The following is a 23,800-nucleotide window of genomic DNA, read 5'->3' on the forward strand; positions in this document are numbered from 1 at the left end:
TGGAAGCAGGGCAGCAGACAATGCCAGGCAGCCAACCCCACACCACCACGGGGGCTGAGCTCACTGGGGCCCAAAATAAACCTGCTACCAGTATTGTAACACTTGTCACATGATATATTTCTGTTCTTTTACAACCACCACTCCACTGTTTGATGATCCAACAGGTGGAGGCTTAGCTGTTCCTCCTACTAAGACAGATTCCAGCCTGACAGGTTTTTAGTTTGTTAAACCACACACACACACACACACACACTCACACACTTCCCAGTCAGAAGGGAGAACTCTCAAGTTCAGAATCATTCCAGCAGCTCAAAAACCTGCTATTTCAATCCCTCCTTCCCCCAAAACACAGAGATTAAGTGGTTTTCTTCCCCATGCCTTTCACTTACCTCTCCCATGGCCCGTCCCTCCAGAGCAAGTGCTTGGAAATCGTGATTCAGTTCATCCATGGAACGCACCTGTTTATAGATGGGGAAGGAAAAGACATGAAGAAATGCTTTTATTTTGCTGGGGTTTTATGATAATCATAGTTTATGGCAATCTTTCTGATACAGACTGAAAGCTACATTCCCTATTACAGCATGTAACAAAGTTATGGAGCTCCACAGCATGACTTACCTTTATGACTCCCAGAAGCTGCAACATTTATATACTTTTATTATTAAATATATATATATTATATACAGACTTATTTAAACATGTTAAATTTACACTTGCACAAGGAAGGAACAACTAACAATTACTTTTAAGACACACAAAATCCAACACAACTGCCTTTGCTTGTATTTCACAGTTGCTTGGTTTCAGGTGAGGGAGTCAAGGCATAAGTCAGGGAGTCAGCACCATTTCAGGTGGAAATCAAGTCAAACCTCCTGTATTAACCAGGCAAAATTACATTCCAATTAAACTGATATGAAAGAGAAAAACATAATGATATGAAAGAGAAAAACATAATGGTGTGATTTCATGAAAAATGAGTCATTTAGAAAAGAAGAAGAAAAGCAGCAATTTAAAACTGTCAGTTAAGTAAGTTTGTGCCAAGTTGGAAGGGACCCCCAAGGATCATGGAGTCCAACCCTCAGCCCTGCACAGGCCCAGCCCCAAGAGTCACCCCCTGTGCCCCAGAGGATCAGCCAAACCCTCCTGGAGCTCTGGCAGCCTTGGGCTGTGCCCACTGCCCTGGGGAGCCTGGGCAGTGCCCAACCAGCCTCTGGGGGAAGAACCTTTGCCTGAGATCCAACCTGAGCCTGCCCTGACACAGCTCCAGCCGTTCCCTGGGTGCTGTCCCTGCATCCCCAGAGCAGAGATGGTGCCTGGTACGCACTGGATATATTGAAAATGCAAGAAACTACTTCTGATTTTTATTCCCCACAGATGCAGCCCCTGAACACGTGTGCAGAAGCAAATAAAAAACCCCCAACAACTGTGGACTTGAGGACAAAGCACAGAAGTCAAACCACGTGCTGGGACCGTGAGGAGATCAGGCACCACCCCTGTGTCCCAGCAGCCACCAAGACTCAGGCAGCATTCCACACCTCCTACTCCAGGTTCAACACGAGCCCTGCAGCCCAACAGGTCTCTGCTGCACCTCTGTGCTGAGCAGGGCCTGGTTTATAAAACACTCAGTTCTGAGTAACGCCCACACTGTGCTCCTGGCTCCTCACAGCACACTGAGGGTGAACACACAGGGTTTAGTTGTGTCTCACTGAGGACCGAGCAGGTGATCCAAACAGAGGGAAGGAGGTCAGGAATACTTGGTGGGTGATTTACAGGATCAAAACCACCCCAAAACTGCTCTAGAAGCTCACACACCACCACTGCCCAGTTACACCATGGCCACTGAGCTCAACCCTGCTTCTGATACTCAAGGCACCACTTCCAGCAGAACCGAGTCAAGACTTTGAGGTGATTACATTTTACCTCAATTTTAAGACAAGACTCTATCTATCTCACCCAAGAATATCAGATGTAAGGAAAGCAGCACAGATAACCTCCAGAAATCCCCTCCAGCCTGAATTCTTCAACTATTCTGTGACCGCACCACTTTGCAAAAGATTATTAATATATTATTAAATTACCTAATATATATTTACATAATTTGCAAATCCTCAGTGGTTGGTCACTCAGAATCTCAGTTTAAAAATAAGGTGTCCCCTCGTTACTGCAGCTCAGCTCAAAGTGACTTTCAGTCTCGCCCCCATCCGCCACCTTGTGCGGTGACATTTGTCACATCGACCACAAGCACCTTCCTGAAACTACAGCTCTGGGCAGCACCACGGTCTGTGCCTCCCTGTCAGCTCCATCCCAGCTCTGCAGCACAGGCAGCTCTGCTGCTGATGCCACACAAATGTCAGTAAGACCAAATTCTTCTGTGAAGCATTGAGGCTGAACTCATGGAAAGCGCTGCAGCCCCCAGACCTGCCCAGCCACAGGAGCAGGCAAGGAACAAATTGTTGTTTTAGTGAGGCACATGAGGGCTAGAGAAGCTGAGCAGAGATTGAACAGGTGATGTGTGTCACTCTCGCTGCTGGAGGGATGTCACAGATCCACGGGTGTGGCCACAATGGCACCACCCAGGGCTCTCAGTGCTGGGGGACAAACAGAGGCTGCTTGGGGCCTGTCCACCACCTTCCCCAAAAAATAACCTCCCAAGGGTGGGTGCTGAGCGACGGGAATCTCAAAACAGGGCAGCTAGAGAGACAGAATCATTACACCCCCAACGTGAAGCAAAAGGGTATTAAGCAGCATTTGTATTTTGGTTTGGATATCCTGGAATCACAGAGTGGTTGGAAGGACCTCAAAGCCCATCCAGTGCCACCCCCTGCCATGGGCAGGGACACCTTCCACTAGCCCAGGTTGCTCCCAACCCAGTCCAACCTGGCCTTGGACACTTCCAGGGATCCAGGGGTAGCCACAGCTTCTCTGGGCAACCTGGGCCAGGGTCTCAAGGCCCTCACAGCCAAGAATTTCTTCCATATATCTAATTTAAACCCACTCTCTGGCATTGGGAAGCCACTGCCTCTTGTCCAGTCACTCCAGGCCCTTATCAATAGTCTCTCTTCCTCTTTCTTTTTGGCTTCCTTCAGGTACTGGAAGGTCACAATTTGGTCACCCTGAAGTTTCTCTTCTCCAGGCTGAACAATGCCAACTCTCTCACCTTTCCTCACAGCAGATCTGCTCCATCCCTCTGGATCAACTCTGGTGCCTCCTCTGCTCTCACTCCAACAGGTCCATGTCACACAGTAGGAAGGGGTTGCCTCCACCAGCTCCCCTAATATACTTTACCCCAGTCACCATGAAAAGCAGAAAAAGAAAATAATACTGGCTTCTCTGTCAGCCATCAGAGGGGGGGTAATGGAAGAAATTATTCACTACAGGTATTTAAGTCACATCCCTAATCATCTCTCTTTATCCATAATTATCAGGATTGCTGAAAAGCATTTTCTAAATCGTGTCTTTGTGCTTGACTTCCAGCACTCTATGCTCAAACTGTCTATAATCACCAAATTGAGGCCCTTTCTCCCAGTTCTTTTATCTGCACTGACCATTGTGTCTATTTATTTGTAAGACAGGCTGGTTTGTTATTCCAGTTTCAAAGACTGTACCCAAAAGATCCTTTTCTCATTTCCCTTCTATAATATTCAATACCAACACCTCTTAACCTTGTTTTCTTGCACAGTACACAAATATTACAGGGTTTATCATGGAATCACAGAATCAGCTGGGTTGGAAGGGACCTCTGAGATCATCAAGTCCAACCCTTGATCCAACCCCGCCGTGGTTCCCAGCCCATGGCACTGATGCCACATCCAGTCTCACCTTAAACACCTCCAGGGATGGAGAATCCACCCCCTCCCTGGGCAGCCCATTCCAATGGCTGATCACTCTCTTTGTAAAGAATTTCTTCCCAATATCCAACCTAAACCTCCCCTGGCACAGCTTTAGACCGAGCCCTCTTGTCCTACTGCTGGTTCCTGAGAGCAGAGCCCGACCCCCCCCAGCTCCCCCCTCCTGTCAGGGAGTTGCAGAGAGTGAGAAGGTCTCCCCTGAGCCTCCTCCTCTCCAGGCTGAGCCCCCCCAGCTCCCTCAGCCTCTCCTCACAGCACTTGTGCTCCAGTCCCTTCCCCAGCCTCGCTGCTCTTCTCTGCACCTGCTCCAGCCCCTCCATGTCCTTTCTTCTTCATTTCCCTTTAAAGAAGAACAAACATTGCCTGAAACAGCAGAACACAAAGCCACGACTTCCAGCACCTCAGTATTCCAAAACCAGGCAATCAAAGATATAGATCATTTTCCAGCTCATTGGGATCTGTTCCCATTAAGGATCCCTGAGCTCTAATGAGCTCAGACACGTAGAGCAGAGTCAGGATGGTGTAAACAACAGAAACAAGGAGGTGCACAGAGAGAGAACTTCCTCCCAGATGAGCACTAACAGCAATGAGATTTGATGACCATAAAATCTGGTTCAGCACTGAGCCAGGGATTTGAAAGAAATCCAGAAGACAACGCCAAGAGAAATTGGCCGCATGGGAAGAGATGCCCTGACATCTGGATACGACATGACAACCTGGCTCCTGGGAGGGAGAGGTGATCTCCACAAACTTCAGGAGCACACAAAGAGGTCAGATGTTCTCCCCACTCCTTCCCCAGTGATCCAACAGAAGCTGACTCCTGCTCTCGGCCAGCAGCACCCCAAGGTTGCGTCCCTGTTCCGGCCTCTTCCAGGCAGGCTGTGCCTCTGGAAAGGGAGATGCAAAGTGCACATACCCACAGGAGCAGGACTCCTCCTTTCTGAGGACAACACCAGCACACAACACCAGCCAGATCACTTTGGAACCCCACTTCCCAAAAATAAGGCTCTGTAGGTATCTCAGGGGATTGTACAGCAGCTTCATATATTAAAGAATCCTCATTTATGGAGAATTTATATTCACCTACACAGACACGCAGCAAAACCAGCGAAGCCAAAAAATTCCACTCTTAAACCCCCAAGGATTTTTTTTCTTCCTCCTTATACGCGTGATGTTTCCCCAGGAAGAAAAACACAAGTGGAATTAAACAAAGAAATACAACAATCAGACACAGGAGGGGAAAAAAAGATCAAAAACTAACTGGAAAGTCCTTTGGAGAAAAAGAAGTTAAAAAATAACCAGCTGAGAAATATCCTAGTGATGATCTAAAGCAAAATAGTCTCTGAAAGTGCACCGTGAAGGTTTATGATTTGTATTTTATTTTTTGATGCTGGACATTAAACAGATCAAATATCTACATTTATTAGGGGTAACAGTGACTGAAGAGGGTTTAAATATCTATTTCTATTAAGCCAATTATGTTAAAGAGGGAAACCAAAGCAAACTAGAAGGTTGCTCCTGCCAGCCCCAGCTTTCCAGATTCCCATTCCCTGCTCCCCATTTTAAAGGCTGCCTTTTCCCTTCCTTAGGCCAGGATCTATCTGGCCCCAGCACTTTTTCTCCTACCACCCTCATCCCACTCCTGGTCAGGAGTGCACATCCCCCCCCAAGCAGAGCTGTGGAGAGAAATCCTCCTTTCTGATCACACACAACACCAGCCAGCTTGCTTTGGAACCCCAATTCCCAAAATTCAGGCCGTGCACATCAGCATCACGCTGCTGAATGAGCTACAAACCATTCCATCACACCAGAACATCCTTCCCCTTCCCATCAAAGGCTGTGAATGCACTGGGGAATTATGTAAATCTCATTCAAGAAGAGCAATTTCCACGCAGGCTGCTGGAGGAATGTGTGTCACTGTAACACGCTGCAGCTACAGCCACTCCACTGACTCAGAAATAATTCCCTGCACACCCCAAAGCGGATTCACCACTGGCCATGCCCAGGAACTGAAGCAAACCCACCAGATCCTGCACTTCAGCGAGGCTGAGGGGAATTCAGCCCCTCCAGAAGCCTCTTCACCAACCCTCACCTCTGCTCTGAAAAACGGGTGATAAAGCAAGACACAGCTGAACTCCTCACTGCACATCTCTCTGGGTCAGATCTCTGAATATTATTCTGTGTCCTGAATCCCAGGATCACTGAGATTGGAAAAGCCCTCCCAGCCCATCAGGTCCCCCCTGTGCCCGATGCCCCCCTTGTCCCCCAGCCCAGAGCACTAAGTGCCACGGCCAGGCCTTCCTGGGACACCTCCAGGGGTGGGGACTCCAAACCTCCCTGGACAGCCCCTTCTAATGCCTGACCACCCTTTCAGCAAAGAATTTTCCCTAATATCCAACCTGACCCTCCCCTGGCACAGCTGGAGGCCGTTCCCTCTCCTCCTGTCCCTTGTTCCCTGGGAGCAGAGCCCGACCCCCCCCGGCTCCCCCCTCCTGTCAGGGGGTTGCAGAGCCAGAAGGTCCCCCCTGAGCCTCCTTTTCTCCAGGCTGAGCCCCCCCAGCTCCCTCAGCTGCTCCTGCTGCTCCAGCCCCTTCCCTGGACACCTCCAGCCCCTCAAGGTCTTCCTTGTCATGAAGGGCCCAGAACTGGACACAGGATTTCAGATGCCCCACACCAGTGCCCAGCACAGAGGGACAATCCCTGCCCTGGCCCTGCTGCCACACCAGTGCTGGCACAGCCCAGGTGCCCTTGGCCTCTTGCCCTCCTGGGCACAGCCTGGCTCGTGTCCAGCCACTGTCACCAGCACCCCCAGGGCCTCTTCCACCTTTCCAGCTGCTCTGCCCCCAGCCTGGAGCTGCAGGGGGTAGTTGTGACCCAAGGACAGGACCCAACACTTGGCCTTGTTGAGCCCAATAAACCCCTTGGCCTCACACACACACTGAGGCTCCAGAGGCCTTTCCCAATTCCCAGAGTAGACACTCACTGCCTATTCCAGGTGGATGAAACACAATGTTTCCAGCTCTCACCTACTGCAGATTCTAATAACCCAAACTCATTTCTTCCTGGGTCAGTGGCCACTTCAAACCTCCACCTCTCAGGCAGCAAGAGCCTCTCAGCAGCTCTGAATCAAACATTCGTTGTTGAGGATTTTTTCATCCTCATGGATTTTCCAGCCCCTCAAGCAGCACACAGCCAGTTATTGCCAGGCAGCCACCTTACACAGGACAATTGCAGTTTATTTATTTTTAAGTAAGATTAGAGGCCCTCACCACCACAAAACTCAATGACAGTAACTCAGAAGCAAATGCTTTTTGAGGTTCCAAAGCTACCCAGACACTGGTCCTTGTCCATCTGGAGCACTTTTGAATTCACAGAGCTACACCAGACACTGGGAATGCACAATTCCAGCAGCTAAAGATGTTCTCTGTGCTGGTCCCTGTGGTGCTGGGCCTGCTGCTCACCTACCACACCACAAACCCAGGGCAAGACACTTTTCCCTGCGTGATTTAAGTCACAGATTTAAGTTTTGGAAGTTGCCTCATATAGAAGAGCAAAGACTCAGGTGATCATCGAGGGGATCACCAAAGAGTCAAAGGTCTGGTTCACCCACAGAGGGGGAGAGTGGAAGGATCAACTGACGACAGGAGTCAGGACCAAATCCCTCCTGCTCCACCTCTAACACCCCACCCCAAACACAGCGTGATGTCCCTGCAGCACAGCAAAGGATATGCAGGGAAGGGGTCAAGGAGATGTTCCAAAGGCTGGAGCCAGGCTGGGAGAGCTGGGGGGGGTTCACCTGGAGCAGAGAAGGATCCAGGGAGAGCTGAGAGCCCCTTGCAGGGCCTAAAGGGGCTCCAGGAGAGCTGGAGAGGGACTGGGGACAAGGGATGGAGGGACAGGACACAGGGAATGGCTTCCCACTGCCAGGGGGTAGGGTTAGATGGGATATTAGGGACAGATTCTTTCCTGTGAGGACTGTAAATCCTGCTATTTCCTCTCTGTGTTCAGGGTGGCAGCTGGAAAAGCTGTGCCACGTGTCCCATGGTTAGAAAATACTGGGAGGAAAGGCTTGGGGAGTTGGGATTCTTCAGCCTGGAGAAGAAAAAGGCTTCCAGGTGACCAAATCTGGCCTTCCAGTACCTGAAGGGAGCTGACAAGAAAGGTGGAGAGACTATTTCCAAGGGCCTGGAGGGACAAGACACAGGGAATGGCTTCCCACTGCCAGAGGGCAGGAATAGATGGAATATTGGGAAGGAATTCTTCCCTGTGAGGGTATTGAGGCCCTGGCACAGGCTGCCCAGAGAAGCTGTGGTTGCCCCTGGATCCCTGGAAGTGTCCAAGGACAAGTTGGAGCAACCTGGGACAGTGGAAGGTGTCCCTGCTGTGGCAGGGGTGGAACTGGATGAGCTTCAAGGTCCCTTCCCACCCAAACCAGTCTGTGATTCCAGGATTCCCAGAAACCTGCAGCACCAAACCCAAGCACCCAAGAGGAGCCAGGGCATGGCTGGTGCTGCAAAGCCCAGTTAATTTTAACCCAGCAAACAACCAGGCCCACGGGGCTAAATGGCACTTGTCAAAAGGAATTCTGCAGTCAGTTCAATTAACAGCAGCCGGGGCCCCAAACTGTCCTTCCGATTACTAAACAGGGATGTGAAGGACCTCACAAATTAGCAGGAGAGCAACAGTAAATTTACCTTGGGATTTCCAGCACCGTATTTTTTATTCAAGAGGGTTTTTTTCCTCCCCTCCCAACCAGCAAAGCAGCTGAATTGTAATTTTAAGTAAATATTAATGTCAACAATCAGTGGTAATACTGCCCCTTATATTAAGCAAATATGGTTGCTAATATGACCTTTACATATAAATTCCAAGTGCAAGGCTGTATCCCATTTCATGGGCTGCAGGTATCTCAGGGGATTGTACAGCTTCATATATTAAGGAATCCTCATTTAGGGAGAATTTATATTCACCTACACAGACACACAGCAAAACCAGCCAAGGCAAAAAATTCCACTCTTAAATCCCAAGGACTTTTTTTCTTCCTCCTTATACGCATGATGTTTCCCCAGGAAGAAAAACACAAGTGGAATCAAACAAAGAAATACAACAATCAGACACAGGAGAAAAAAAAATCAAAAACTAACTGGAAAGTCCTTTGGAGAAAAAGAAGTTAAAAAATAACCAGCTGAGAAATATCCTAGTGATGATCTAAAGCAAAATAGTCTCTGAAAGTGCACCATGAAGGTTCATGATTTTTATTTTATTTTTTGAAGCTGGACATTAAACAGATCAAATCTCTGCATTTATTAGGGGTAACAGTGACTGAAGGGGGTTTAAATACCTATTTCTATTAAGCTAATTATGCTAAAGAGGGAAACCAAAGCAAACCAGAAGGTTGCTCCTGCCAGCCCCAACTTTCCAGGTTCCCATTCCCTGCTCCCCATTTTAAAGGCTGCCTTTCCCCTTTCCCAGCACTTCCTTAGGATCTATCTGGCCCCCAGCACTTTTTCTCCCAACACCCCTCTCCCCCAGTTCCCTTTCTGCCCAGGAGGCATCTGCTCCCACCGAGGCAGGATGGGCCCTGCAAAGCCAGGGATTTCTGAAGCTGGAACATGTAAATGGCTGATTTCAATATTTCTTTGATCTGCAGTAAATTACAGGGCCCAGTGCTGCCCTCAGTCCTGCCAGCCAAGCAAACCAGCTCCAGGGGATCCCAGAGATTCCTCCCTAGGGAATTCTGGGCGAAGCACCTTGAACTTATCCACCATCCCAGCAAACAAAAGCACAGCCAGGGCCGGGTGCTGGGACCACAAAGCCACGGGAAGGGCTCATTCCTCAGGCTCTGCTGGTCCTGGGCAGCCTGGATCGGGGATGTTTGACAATGTTGGGGGTCTCCTGGCAGGCACCACAACCAGGGTTTGCCTTAAAGTTGTGGCAAGGGAGCCTGGAGGGATCCTCCAAGGATTTCAGCTCTGCACAACCTCGGTGGGTTCACCCTGCTGAGGGACCACTTGTTTTGCTTTTCTCTTCTGCAGAATAATGTGGGAAATCACGTTACACTTACACTCGTCAGGACAGACAAACGTGATGATTTCCCAGCTCCTAAACCAGAATCCCAGAATTGTTTGAGTTGGAAGGGACTTTAAAGCTCATCCAGTTCCACCTCCTCCCATGGGCAGAGACACTTTCCACTGGACCAGGTTGCTCCAAACCCTGTCCAACCTGGCCTTGAAGATGAGCAGCATTTTGTTTCCCTGAGAAGAGATGAGAGATTCCAAGTTCTCCCTGTTTGCACAGGTACATTCCAGGTACACCTCCAGAGTGTGATTATTACTTGAACATTTATTTATAACTCATGTGCACTCTCTAAGTGTGAAAAGGCTGATGTCATGTAACATTCCCATCCTTCAGGCCTCCACATTTTAAGTCTTGCTCAATTTGCCCATAAAAAATAAACCAAAAAAGCACAACCAAACATCATTTTTAGTAATATATTCCTTAAAAAAAATCAGCACTACTATAACACCAGAATTGAGGCAGTGAGAACAAAAATCATCCATTAGAATGGAGAGTAGAAAACAAAAAAAAAATACAGCTGGTTGAGGAGCCTAAATGCTTTGTAGCACTGGATTTATATACTCACAAATTGTTAAAACTTTTTAAATCAACTAAAGGTTTACAAATTTCAGATGGAAACAAATGCCTCCTCCTCAGCTGGGGGAGGCTGCCTGAGTTGGTCTTGTTTGAACAGCTCACACAGCAGGTTATTTAGAAAATATCAGCTCTCAGTGCATTCATACACACTTTTATAGGATACAGGAGAGGAGGAATGTATTTCCCAGCTGACAATAAGAAAAGCATCACACACTCCAACACCAGGTTTGCCACCAACAACCAGACCCAGGGTTCAAATATGTTGTTCCACCAACTGATTACAGCCCTATTTTTAGCCCTCTCCTATAACAATAGTGGGTAAAGAAAGAATGTGAAGTCACAAGTATTAGACAGGATTAGGTGGTTTAACTACTATTTTTGTAGTAAAGGATCCATCGTTAGAATTGCTACTACCATTAGCACTGGAAGCAAAAAGCTATTGAAATGGCAGATTGGCTAATGCTGTACCTGGCACTGGGCCAAGATGATTAATGATTCAGGGGACAGAAATAACTGCAAGAAAAGCAGCCTTTCAGAGGGGCTCTCCTTCGTTAGCTAATTATGTTTTGCCTCAGATTTTATTCATCCAGGGAAGAGCTTCATTAACGCAGAATTTAGGTTACCCTGTGATGGCTCAGCACATATTGTTGGGGTGCAAAATTAAAAAATATTAAGTGACAGATGAAGTAGTCTTAGTTTTGCCTCTCTGGAGCTGGCAATGCCTTGGGAAAATTGTGCTCAGCATCCCAGGTGTGTGTCTGGATCAATGGTGTTGTGCAAGCACTCAGGGCTACACTAAGTGTACCTTTCACTCCCACTCCTACTCTGTACCTCCAAGGTTTAAATTCAGAGGGGAAAAAGGTATAAAGAAGGGACACAGCACTGTCTAATTGCAGTGCCAAGCTCTGCCAGGAGCAGATGTGAGTGGCCCTGTGCCACACCAACTGCTGGCAGCAAGGCTTTAGGAACAGTCAAGTTTCACCCCACAAAGTCTGAAGCAAAACTTCTGCACGGGGTAAATCACACAGCCAGATGTTCCCAATAAAAACAACTGCCCTGGAATAGAATTTATCCTCAGCAGAGGCAGGAGTAACAGGAGAGCTGGGAGCAGATCACTCACATCATGTGGCACTGCACAAAGGCAAGTTTGTTCACTGCAAGATCAGAGAAAACAGCCTAAAATTGTCTCAGACACACCTAAGAGCAAGTTTTTAGACCCAGGCAACAGCAGAGTCACTGCTCTGGAACAGCTCGAGGACAGGGAGATTCCCGAGCAGCTGGAATGACTCGTGGCAGTTTGTGAGGAAGAGGCAGCTGGGGATGGATTGGGTGGGTCAGATCTTACCAAAAGTTTACAAAAATGAATCACAACCTGATGGACAGAGAGGTCACAGCAACTCAGCAAACCACAAACTACACTAAGGGGAAAGTTGGGGAGAGGGAGGAAGAAAACAAGCAGGACAAGTTCTCTGATAAACCTCTACTCAAAGCACGCTTGGGCACAAAATATCAACTGAAATACTTGAAGGCTTCTTGAAATTTGTAAATTCAGTAGTGTGAAAGTGTCTTTGTTCTTCCTGGGCAGACTACAATGGTGATACACCACGGGAGAAATCCCAGTGCACACCAGGGCACTTGGGCAATCCCAACCAGAACCAGTATCCTGCCACTGCCTGTCAGGGACAGTAAAACCTGTGGATCTGGAGGAATATTAGATTCTGGAACTAAGTTTCTGAACATTTAGGATGTTTTCTCTCCCCTGTACATCAGAAGGATTTTCCAATACACAGCCTTAAATGTCCAACTAAGCCAATCTATTTGTGCTCCTTCTACCTCAGGAAGAATGTTCAAAAGACAATATAAAGCAAAAAACTAAATTAAATGTTCCAATTCCCCTCCCAAGATACCCCTTTACTACGGAGAAATCTCTGTGAAACAAATCAGCCAAACCAGACATTTCATTCCAGCAAGGAATTATGTTTTAAATTACCTGGGTATCAAGTTAGTATCGGCTTCAGGGTCAGCAGAAGGAAAGCCCTGACCAGTTCACTGGGATACAAAGAAGTTTCCCAGGAAAATTCAACAGGTTTAATCAAACATGCATCAGAAATGAAACATTTCATCAGAAGCCATCTTCAAGAGCCGAGCCACGTGTGCTGTCACAAGGTGTATGTGACAAGGGACTCACTCCATGGCTTCAACTCCAGCTCAGACAACAAACCCGATCATTTAGAGCACAGCAGCCCTCAAATGCTCTTTCCACAGATCAGAAATCATGGAATGGTTTGGGTTGGAAGGGAAATTAAAAGATCATCCCTTTCCACCCCCTGCCATGGGCAGGGACACCTTCCACTAGCCCAGGTTGCTCCAAGCCCCATCCAACCTGGCCTTGGACCTTCCAGGGATGGGGTGAAACCTCTGTCTTTAAGAGTTCAGTCACTTTAACAGGATTTCCCTTTGGAAGAATGAATACCAGGGCTTCCAGGATCTTTTTAGAGGACCTTGCCACAACTTTAAGGCAAACCCTGGTCGTGGTGCCTGCCAAGAGACACCCAACATTGTCAAACACCCCCAAATCCAGATGCTCTCAGAGCAGGGAGCAGCATTTTGAATAGCTGTGCTCCCAGAGGGAAGCTGCCAGGAGAATCACCTTCTGTCTCCACTTGAATTCAAGCTCCCAGTGAAGAACTTGCACGGTCATATTGCCAAAAGGCAAAAACCTGAGCATAAACCCCAGTCCCAGCCCTGTTGCTCTCACTATTCTTCACCAACTACATGTGAAAAATTCCCCACATTCAACAAGGCGATCCCTGCAGAGTTCCATTGTCTCCAGTTATTAATTAAACATGCTCTCAGAGAAAGCAAATGCCTAAAATCATTTGCTTCCACTGAGCAACTCCCACACTACCCGAACTGCAATCCAGACAGTCTAAGTATATCCATTCACTGCAATTCCAGAGGGACCACCACCACAGGAACTCTGCCTTCACTCCAGTTCAAGAACACACAAGCCACAGGAGACCCCATCCAAGAAAGCCCAGCCAATTTTGCTAAAAAACCTGCTCAGTGTTGATAACTTGTCCCAGCTGAATATCCCAACTGTGGTTTTGTTCCCCCCAGGAGCTGTTTGGGGTTGTAGGATCTGTGCAACCTTTCATGGCCAAGACAAACCCAACCCAGGCCATTACTCATCTGGAGCCATCCTGTGCCTCTACCTACGTGATGTTCTGATCTCTCTCCGTGTTTTTTCCTGGATAAAGAGCATAAAAACACCCCAGAGCAGCCAGGGTAACTGTCTGCCCTACAGCAATCAGGCACTGCCAATGAATGACACACTCAACCTCTTCATTTGAATATTAAAATTACTGCTGGACCCCGACACTCAACCTCATCCTGCTGCTTTCTGGGGATAAAAAGACAAGGGTACATTTAGCAGTCAGGATCTGGGTGGTGGAAGTGTCTTCCATGTAAAGTGTGGTGATTGAGGATTTGGAGCTGCAGACAGCTGGGATTTGGCTTAGGAGCTCTGAGAATCCAGGCTAGGATTCCACCATCATTTCAGTGTCTGAAGGGACAAAGAGGAATTCATAATACTTGCTATTTTGCTATATTTGAATTTATAATATTTACTATTTATGATATTGGTTATTTATTTGGAGTTTATAATATGTGCTGGGGATGATGAACCTTTGATACCTAAATGTGTAAAATGACAGGAGCATCTTGAACTGCTTAATTTTATATAAAAACTTGGCCCCACACACCTTATGGAAAAGGGGACAATGCAACAGGAAATAAAAATTTCTAGGTAAAACACAAAAAGAACCAGCATTTTCCTAACAAGAGGACACCACCTACCTCCTTAGGAGGAGAGAAACTTTTCCTGAAGTCATCCCTGCTAAAGCCACTCACAGCTCAGCTTCACAGGATGAGAAGTGACCAGGAAGAGCAGCCAGCACAACAAAAACATGAAAAACAAGGATAACGTGGCTGAGCCCTGACTCACAGCACTCCTGGGGTTTAGTAACCCCATGAAAAGCTATCATTTGGGAAAACTCACTGGAGCATTATCACCAACAGACAGAGATGGCTGCCTGCATGTGCAACAAAGGAGAAACTGGGATTCAACAATTCAAATCCCTCTACCTTTAATTACGACCTCCCAAGCTCCAGGCAGACATTAACCTATATTAGCCTCTAATTATTTTTTTCTAACTTTCCATTATCTTTTAGCTACTGAGTTTCCTAACCAGTCTTCCAGGCTGGGCCCTCACTGCACGATCTTTGAAAGTCTAAAATAAAAAGTACAGGAATAGAAGTGTATCCATAAGAAACTGAGACTCAGCAGAGCCATCCATAATGATTCACTACTCCCTGCATAACCCAGCACTTCTTTCCACTTCTGTTCTTACAGGACAAATTCAATTCTACCCCAGCTAAGCCCAAACTGAATTAAATCACTTTGCATGCCTAAGATCAGCCCTTGCTCCAAGGAATTTATAATTTAAGAAGCAGATGTAGAGGTGGCCAAAAAGTCAAAAAGAATGGTAGTATTAAGATTACACATATCCTGCATTTGAGTAAAACCCCAAGGCAACCAGGGAACCATGGAAAGAGAGGCACCAAGAAGGGATGGAGCAACAAGCCCAGATAAAAGCACCCAGCAATCACTGGAGCACACGGTATCACATTAGGACAGGCTTAGTGCCCCACCTCAGAGCTGACTCTGGAGACATTAAAGCCAAGGACTGGTTTAGAGATGAACACTGAATGCAAACCATCAGGACCATGTGATAAATACCAAAAAGCACCAGGAAGCAGAACAGATAAAGCCCTGTTAGATCTGTTGGGGGGGGGTATTTCCTGAGCTCAGATCACAGAACATCCTGGGGGAAACACGGAAAGCATCACCCAGAACCTTGGGAGCTCCCTCCTGCAGGTGTGTTCTGCCCATACAACCTTCTCACAAGTGTTCTGCCTCCAAAAAGTACATGCACTGCATGTTAGAAGTTCATTTAAACCAGATAAGCTAATGAGTTTCCTTTCATTAAGTGATGTATTTATATCTATCATTTCATTCAGGAAGTCACTGAAGAAAACCAAGCTGAGCAACCAAACACTGACAACACATCCACAGGCAGGATTCTTCTGTTTGAGTCAAAGTTTAAGTCTTTTCATTATTAAACAAATAAAAGTTCAAATACCAGCAGAGCTTTTAATGAGTGCAAGCTTGGAGTGTCCCGTCCCCACCCCCTTTATCTCCAGTGAGTTTTGCTGTCTTTGCTTTCAGGGATTTTCAGTGAAAGGAAGATGAAAGAGTGAGCTGGAGGAAAAGAGGATTGAGAATCTACGACATCATTTTCATTCATGAAGTCACCTTTCCCCAAAGTGCCCAAACAAGAGCAGTCCCTGCCCAGGCATCCTCACCCCAGACTGCAGGACAGCTTTGATTTGAAAGACCTGCAAGTTCCAGCCCCGCAGCAAGAAATTGTTGCTTATTGTTTCTTACACAACTTAAAGCACGTTAAGATCTCTTGCACTGATGTCTCTTGAATCAAGTTTTACATTTAGTGACTGAAAACTTGGATAGTAAACAAAAATTACATGTTTCAATGGAGTTATTTCCTTAGAAGTGATATCTAAAATACTACATTTCCACATAAGGGAATAACAACAATATTTTTCTAGCTGCTTCATTCCTATTGTAGTATTTTACGTGATTTTCTTTTTTCTTCCAGAACAAATTAACGGGGCACTTGGGTTTATTTCTTTGCTGATGTACACAGTGACTTCAGTGAGGTTGCAAAATTCCCTGCAATGTTTGCTTTTCAATGGTCTGGTTGGCAACACATCCCCCAGGGAGGCACAGCAGAGAAGCAAGGGCTTGGCCGCTTTGATTTGAAAAACCAGGGGCAGGAGACGTTCGTAAAGGTTGCAAAAGCTCTGTGTCTGCTGCCCTGGCAATATTTGTGGGGATCATTCTTTTTTAAAATGTGCTTACACTCGGGTTCTGCTGCCTCTCAGAGAGGAAGCACATCCCTGTCTTTGATGAGTGAGTTACAGGTCACAGACAGCAAGAGGAGTGAGTCATACACTCATTTAACTCCAGCTCAACTCACAATGCGAGCACTGAAAGGACTTCTAGTAAACACTACTACAGACACATCTTGGCCCACCACCCTTTAAGTGGCTCTGAGAATTCACTGCATTTGTAAAACCACCGGTTTGTGACATTCTTAAAGCTGTTCTCTTCCCAGTTCAGCTTGGCACACCATTAGAACCTTCCCCTTCCAATTACAACCAGAAAACCCAAAAGCAAAGGAACCCAGGAAAACACATCACCAGCAACTTCCACCACTGTGTTTTCCAATATTGGGAAGTGTAAAAGCCCAACCTACATGCATTGGCAGTTTTGTAATACCATTACATAAGAATTATTTAACTACAGCAACAGATTTGAAAAGCAGCAGCAGCAGCAGCCACGGCCACGCTGGTTCACACATCAGAAAAAACACAAAAATCAATAAAGGGACCGATGACTTTTGTAAACACACATTTGACTGTCACAGAGAGCAGGCTGGGATTTCAACACCCTCAAGAGCAGACACCTTTCAGCTCAGAGGCACCATAACGCTGAGAAAACAAAAAGCACGACGGTCGCCACTCCGACCACACCAGAACCAGACCCAGCTTTAAAAAAGTGTCTTTCAAAGCCTCTCTAACAAGTCTGGGTGCAGGGTGAGCTGGCAGACCCTGAGGCAGTGCTGTACCTGGTGCTCTGCGTGGATGTTGTCCCCGGTGGGCCAGCGGTGTTTGCTGTTGTTGTAGCCGCCGCCGCCGCTCCCTCCTCCCCCGAGCTGCTCCCCGTGCTGCCTCTGGAAGAAATAATCCACCATGGCGTCGTCCTGGGAGCGGCCTGCGACCCCTATGGAGCCCGGAACAGGACTGGAGTGTGTCCCTGCTGCGAGTGCCTGGTTTGCAGCTGGCTGTGGCTGAGCCTGGGACCCTGTTCCAGATGTCAGTACAACAGGCATGTTGGGATTAGCTGTATCTTGAGTGTGCTGCTTCAGGTGGGGGCTGAACGAGTCCTGCCACAGAACTGCTTTTCTCTTCAAAACACACGCTACGCTCATTCCACCAGCACCTGGAGCGGGGAGAGATGGTGGGAAAGGGAGATGGAAAAGAAAACATGAAATCCTTGCAGCTCCTTACATGTTGAATAAATTCTTACAGTCTTTACATTTTAAATAACACACCCATCTTGTGACTGGCAGGGGAACATCACGGTGGCAAATCTGAGAATCCCAGAATATGCCAAGTTGGAAGGGACCCCCAAGGACCATCCAGTCCAACCCTCAGCCCTGCACAGGCCCAGCCCCAAGAGTCACCCCCTGTGCCCCAGAGGATCAGCCAAACCCTCCTGGAGCTCTGGCAGCCTTGGGGCTGTGCCCACTGCCCTGGGGAGCCTGGGCAGTGCCCAACCAGCCTCTGGGGGAAGAACCTTTGCCTGAGATCCAACCTGACCCTGCCCTGACACAGCTCCAGCCCTTCCCTGGGTGCTGTCCCTGGTCCCCCCAGAGCAGAGCTCAGTCCCTGCCCCTCCTCTGCCCCTGCCCAGGAAGTGGGAACTGCAGTGAGCTCTTCCCTCAGTCTTCTCTGACTCCTTTTAACACTCATTTGCTCAATTAACCCAGCAGCTGAAACAGCACCTAAAAATGCATGTTAGCCAGAAATCCCACACTCTGTGCTGCACAGGGTTATCAGGACACACAAGACTCATGTAAGGTGCCCGTCAGGCTGACACCAGAATGGGAATTTCAGTGGTGGACAACACACTGACTGGAGTGCTGCCACAGAAAACTGCAGGAAAAAAGCTCCCAAAAACGCCAGTGGAACACAAATGACACCAGCAGTGCCTGTTTATACCAGAGAAATGAGGGCAGATCCTCAATCAATACAAACACACAGCCCCACTGTATCCCGATGTGCTCCCTCAGTCAGGCAAAGCAGCAAAGCAACAGTCTGGAGTTGCTTTTTTTTTCCCCAATGCAAACCTAAAATCCTGGAATTCTGCTTGTACAGTTAATGAAATCCCCAACACAATGTGCTCTCTTCCTGCTAACTCAGAAGCTGGCTGTGGTCATGAGACATAAAACACACTGGCATGTTTTACAAGATTCCTTGGAAAAAGGGCAGGTAACCCCTGGTGCCCGGGATCTCGGGAGAACCTTCTAGAGCCGGCACAACCAGCAGTGCCAGTCCCACTGTTGATGGCACCAGGGCAAAACAGGACTCACAAAAGCCCTCCAACACATTCTCAGTGCCCAATGCACGGAATACCCCAATAAAGCACCTCAATAAATAAATAAAATACCTCAAACGCTTTGCATACACCCAAAACAACCCAGGACAACCAGCAAAGGAGGCAGACAGAACTCACTCATTTACTATTCCCCAAATATTTTGGTAACATCCCAGCAGTACAAAACCACAGAATTTTGTTTGGTATTTTAAGACAACACTATCAGAGCAATAAAGGCACTACAGGTGTGAACAGCAAAATGTTTTCCCTGTTACATAATGTTCACACATAAAGCAAATTTATATTTAAAGGCATGGGACAGTCCTGGTTGGTCTTCAGTAAAAAATTTATGACTTCTGGTACATAAATGCAAGAGTTCTAAGGATGGAACTGGGGTGGTGGGGGGTGTTTAGGCCTTAGGGCCTCCCAGCACAGTTGCACACCAGCCCCAGCACCCCTTACTGTTGTACCTTGGTGGCTCCTGAGAGCAGCTCTGAGGTCCTCAAAGTTCCCTCCCTGCTCATCACAGCAGCTCTGAACAACAGCAACTACTACAAGGAACTTCCAAGAACAATTTTCTACTGGTGGGGAGAGAAAGTTGACACAAAAATAAAAAACTTGAGTCCTATCTGATCAAACTTCGTGAGGTTTGTCCCACTAACCGAAAGCAGGGTTAATATTCAGAAGAAAACGACTCTGAAAACTGCAGAGATCAGATATTTTTAATTGCACCCACAACGTGATTTGTTGCCCCATACACACACACACATGCACACACAGCCCCCAAGGCCACTCTGGAGGGCTTTTTATACACTCACAACTTAAACAGCAAGAACATTCAACAGGACTAACTCCTCTGGGTCCCACCACCTTCCCCAAATACTTGAAAAAACACTGTGAAAACACAATATTGCTAAATCTTCACTGATGTTAAGAATACAATTCGATTTAATGCCATTTTCCCCTTGGTTTCCCTTTTGTAAACAGTATCAAAAATCCTTCAGTAACATCAAATGAAGCACTAAATAAGAACAAAAAAATTAAGTAATCACTGGTAAGAAATTCATGTCTCAGTAAGCTGGGGTGTGTATTAACTGCAGACAGTGAAATCTAAGCAGCCCCTTGAAAGGAGGTTACAAGTTATATCAGGCCTGTGTTTAAAAATAAAAACAAAAAACCTAAAACAAATATAGGCTGATACTATGAATCCATTAAAAACTATTCCCAGTATATTGTGACAAGCCCGTTTCCAGGGGGAAAACCACAAGGTACAAAGTTGCAAGTCTGCACAACCACAGCCTTTGCTCCCTCGAAAGACTGCAAGGAAAGGCACTAACTCATTTCTGGGTTAATTTGCTCCCAGATCATCACTAACAAAAATTAGGGGGGGGGGGTGAGGCTCTAGAAAATCTCAGTCGATGGAATTAAGGGGATCCACAGAAGTCCCTGCTGCTCCCAGACACTTCCTCTTTCGGTCGCAGCTCCAAACACGAGAGGAAAAACTTGGCAAAGGCGACATTTTGAAAGGGAGCAAAGGGGAACGGAGCATTGTGGGTAGTTCAAGTTTAGTTCCAAGCCGTGTTTTTATGGGAATGCCGCGTTACAGGCAGCGGGACAGCTGAATCCTGTCATTCAAAAGCACACACAGAGCCCCAGAAACGTGTGCGGTCACCTAGAGATCCACTCTGAACCCACAGCTGCCTCCAGAGCAGCTGGAGCTCCCGATCTCCCCTTAAAAACAGGTGATAAACTTTTCCCAGGTAAAGCATTTGCCGGGGAGAATCAGGAGTTTACAAACAAAGGCTTCCACGCTCCTACAACACTCCAAGGAGGTGATTTTCCTCTTCCCTGGATAAAAACACGGTGTGTAAATAAACTGATCCACGTTATCGTTACAGGCAAAACACTCCAGATTATGGGACATTCCACGAGCAACAAAAACTTTGGAGAAATCTCCCAGCAAGTTTTAAGCACCAGTGGCAGCAACATTAAATAAAGGAGCTTTAATCCACAGTCAGGGATCCTCACAGCTCTTATTCCATATTCCTCTCAAAATCACAGATTATTACAAAATTAAGACAGCGTAAACTGCCTGTTTCAAAAAGTTCAACCCCAAAGCAGAAGAGTTTGGGTTGGTTGGTTTTTTTTTTTTCTGAAAGCTGCCCTGAAAATGAAAGCAGAGCCATTGTTTCAGGGCTGTGTGGCTTTGGCCTACCAGAACTTTTAACGTTATCCTTGTGTTTCCCTGAAAACCTGGGGAGACGCAGCAGCGAATCCGTGACCCACCAGATTCCCTAAATCAGCGTTAAAATACAGGAGGATCCATGGATCCCCTTACCCCACCTCCCCCTTCATAAAGGAAATTCCTTACTCATGATCTGCCTAATAAAAATCTCTGCTCCGCACAAAGTTATTAAACACTGACCGAAGAAAACAACAAACAAAACAAAACAAATAAATCAAAGCGTTTCTCAGGTTGGGGCGAGAGAGAGACTCTTAATAAAATCCCAAGTTTTCAGCTCACAAGGGCCGAGCGCTGTTGTTGTGTGCGAGCACGAGATAAAAACAAGGGGGGAAATGAAAAAAAAACAAAAACAAAAAAAACCCAAATAATAACAATAATAATAATAATAATAATAATAACAAAACTAAAAAAACCCAAAACAAAACAAACCCCAAAGCCACACAACCCCCCCCCGCTAGGGTCACCCAGCCCATCCAAAAGGATTGTGTGCCTCCTCCTGCACCGACCCCCCTCCTTTCCCAGGGACACCCAAGAGCCGCCGAAACCCCCCCCAAAAAAAACCGAGGGGGGTGGGACCCAACCACCCCCGGCACCCCCGGTGAGCAACAAAGCGGGCAGAGATGAGCCCCCCGAGGATCGAGAACGGGGAGACCCCCGGGACTGAGCCCCGCCGGGAGAACCGGGAGATCCCCCCCCGGCTCCGGGAGAGCCCCGCGGGATCAGGGGGAGCCGGGCCCGGGGGGGGGGGCTGCGGGCGAGGGGCGCGATGGACCCTCTGCCCCCCCCAACCCACGCCCCCCGTCCCCCTCCCCGGCGCGCCCGGGGGGGCTCCGGGGGTAACAATGGGCCCAGGCCGCGGCCCCGGCGCGGAGCCGGGGCGGGAGCGCCCCCGCCGCCGCTTCGCCCGTTTCGGGGCGGCCCGGGGGCCCTCGGCGGCGCTCCCCCGGCCAATATCGGGGCAGGGGCGGGTGCGGGGGGCTCCGCGGCGCGGCGGGGCCGGGCCCCGGGCGGTACTCACGGGCGGAGCGCTCGGATGCAGACGGATGGCGGGCCCCCCCCGGCCGCTGCCGCTGCCTCTGCCCCGGCCGCGATCACTCCGACAACATGGCGGGCGCGGCGGGGCCGCGGCCGCGCTGCACCACGGGAAGGCGAGGCCGCTCCGGGCGCCGCCGGCACGGGACGGGAGGGGTGGGAATGGTGGGATGGGGCGGGCCGGGATCGGCCCCCGCGGCTCGGGTTAGACCCCCAGTGTGGCTCCGTTCACCGGTCCCGGGTGCGGGCACAGCCCCGCGTTCGGCCCCGCTTTCCCCCCACCAGCGCTCGCTGGCGTGGAGCCCCCCGGCCTGGGCACTCTGAGACCCCCCCGGCCTGGGCACTCTGAGCCCCGCCCCGGCCTGGGCACTCTGAGCCCCCCGGTCTGCTCACCCTGAGCCCCTCCAGCCCAAGCTCCCCCCAGCATGGACAGTCTGAGCCCCCCAGCATGGACAGTCTGAGCCCCCCAGCATGGGCACACTGAGCCCCCAGCTCGGGCACCCTGAGTCTCCTCGTCTGCTCACCCTGAGCTCCCCAGCCCCTCACTGTGGGAACCCCTAATCCTCCAGCCTGGGCACCCTGAGCCCCCCAGTCTGCTCAGCCTGAGTCCCCACAGCATGAGCACCCTGAGCCCCCACCGCCTATGCACCCTGAACCCCCAAGCCTGGGCACCCCAAGCCCCCCAGTCTGCTCACCTTGAGCCCCCCAGTCTAGATATGCTGAGCCTCTCTGGGCCCCCTCAAACCCAAACACCCCCCAGGGCTTGTCACCCTGAGCCCCCATTGCTTGTGCACCTTGAGCTCCCCAGCTTGGGTACCCTGAGCCCACTCATCTGCTCACCCTGAGCCCCTCTAATCCAAGCCCTCCAGCATGGGCAGTCTAAGCCCCTCCTCCCTGGGCACCCCGAGCCTCCCCAGCCCCAGCCTGGTCGTCCTGCGCCCTCCCCAGCCTCTGCACCCTGAATCCCCCAGCCTGGGTAACCTGGGCCCCCCCTGCTTGGGCACCCCAAGCACCTTGAGGCACCCCAGTGCCCCAGTCTGGGCACCCCTAATTCCCCGCCTTGTGCACCTTGAGCCCCCCAGCCTGGGCACCTCGAGCGCTCCAGTTTGTGCACCCTGAGCACCACCCTGGGTACTCGGAGCCCCCCCCAACCTGGGGCACCCCAAGCCCACCCCGGGCTCTGCCACCACCACCACGGCCCCAGCAGCGATGACCCCCACCAGGGGCACCAAGTGCGGCACCACCTCGTCCTCCACCTTCCCAAACACAGTGCTGGGGGGGGGTTTCGCCTCCCCCTCCCCACGAAGCCGGGACCGCGGAGGAACTACAGCCCCCGGCGTGCGGCGCTGGGCGCGCAGCCCGGGCATCAGAGCCGGCGCTGGACGCCGGGAGCGGTAGTTCTGCCCCGGCTCCTCCATGTTAAAGGGGCAGCTCGGTGGGGAGCGCCTTTGTGCCCCTCCTGCCTCGGGCTCTTGGGCTCCCGTGGGGTTTGGGGGGGGTTTAGATGCTTTGGTGGAATATTTTCCCTCTCCCTCTTGGCCGCGCAGGGAAAGCAGGATGGGAAGTGCCGGCGCAGGGAAGGAGCTCGGGACATGCCCTCGCATGCACGGGAGCGAACAGGCAGCGGCTGCGGCGCTTCAAAGGGCTCCCCCGATCAGGGGATGGGACCCGCAGCCCGTGGGACTGAAATGTCCCCTTAGTCCGAGCTTTTCTGAGTTA

General features: G+C 49.3%; 1 protein-coding gene across 8 annotated transcripts in view; it reads right to left on the reverse strand.

Moving 5' to 3' along the window:
- Positions 1-22,176, reverse strand: part of PUM1 (pumilio RNA binding family member 1) — an 85,079-nt gene extending 62,903 nt beyond the window's left edge. For 7 of the 8 annotated variants that reach the window (XM_027693995.1, XM_027693990.1, XM_027693994.1 and 4 more), the window contains exons 1-3: positions 22,068-22,176; positions 17,273-17,646; positions 390-458 (exon numbers count right to left, since the gene is read on the reverse strand). In XM_027693995.1, the coding sequence (XP_027549796.1) occupies positions 390-458; positions 17,273-17,635 (432 nt within the window). In that variant the 5' untranslated portion in view covers positions 17,636-17,646; positions 22,068-22,176. Of the gene's footprint in view, positions 1-389; positions 459-17,272; positions 17,647-19,274; positions 19,408-22,067 lie in introns of those variants that run through there. The other variant, XM_027693989.1, reaches the window with a different exon arrangement.
- Between the last annotated feature and the right edge of the window lie 1,624 nt (positions 22,177-23,800).

This window comes from Neopelma chrysocephalum, unplaced genomic scaffold (genome assembly GCF_003984885.1).
Source record: "Neopelma chrysocephalum unplaced genomic scaffold, ASM398488v2 Primary Assembly neopelma1_95, whole genome shotgun sequence".
NCBI classification, from domain to species: domain Eukaryota; kingdom Metazoa; phylum Chordata; class Aves; order Passeriformes; family Pipridae; genus Neopelma; species Neopelma chrysocephalum.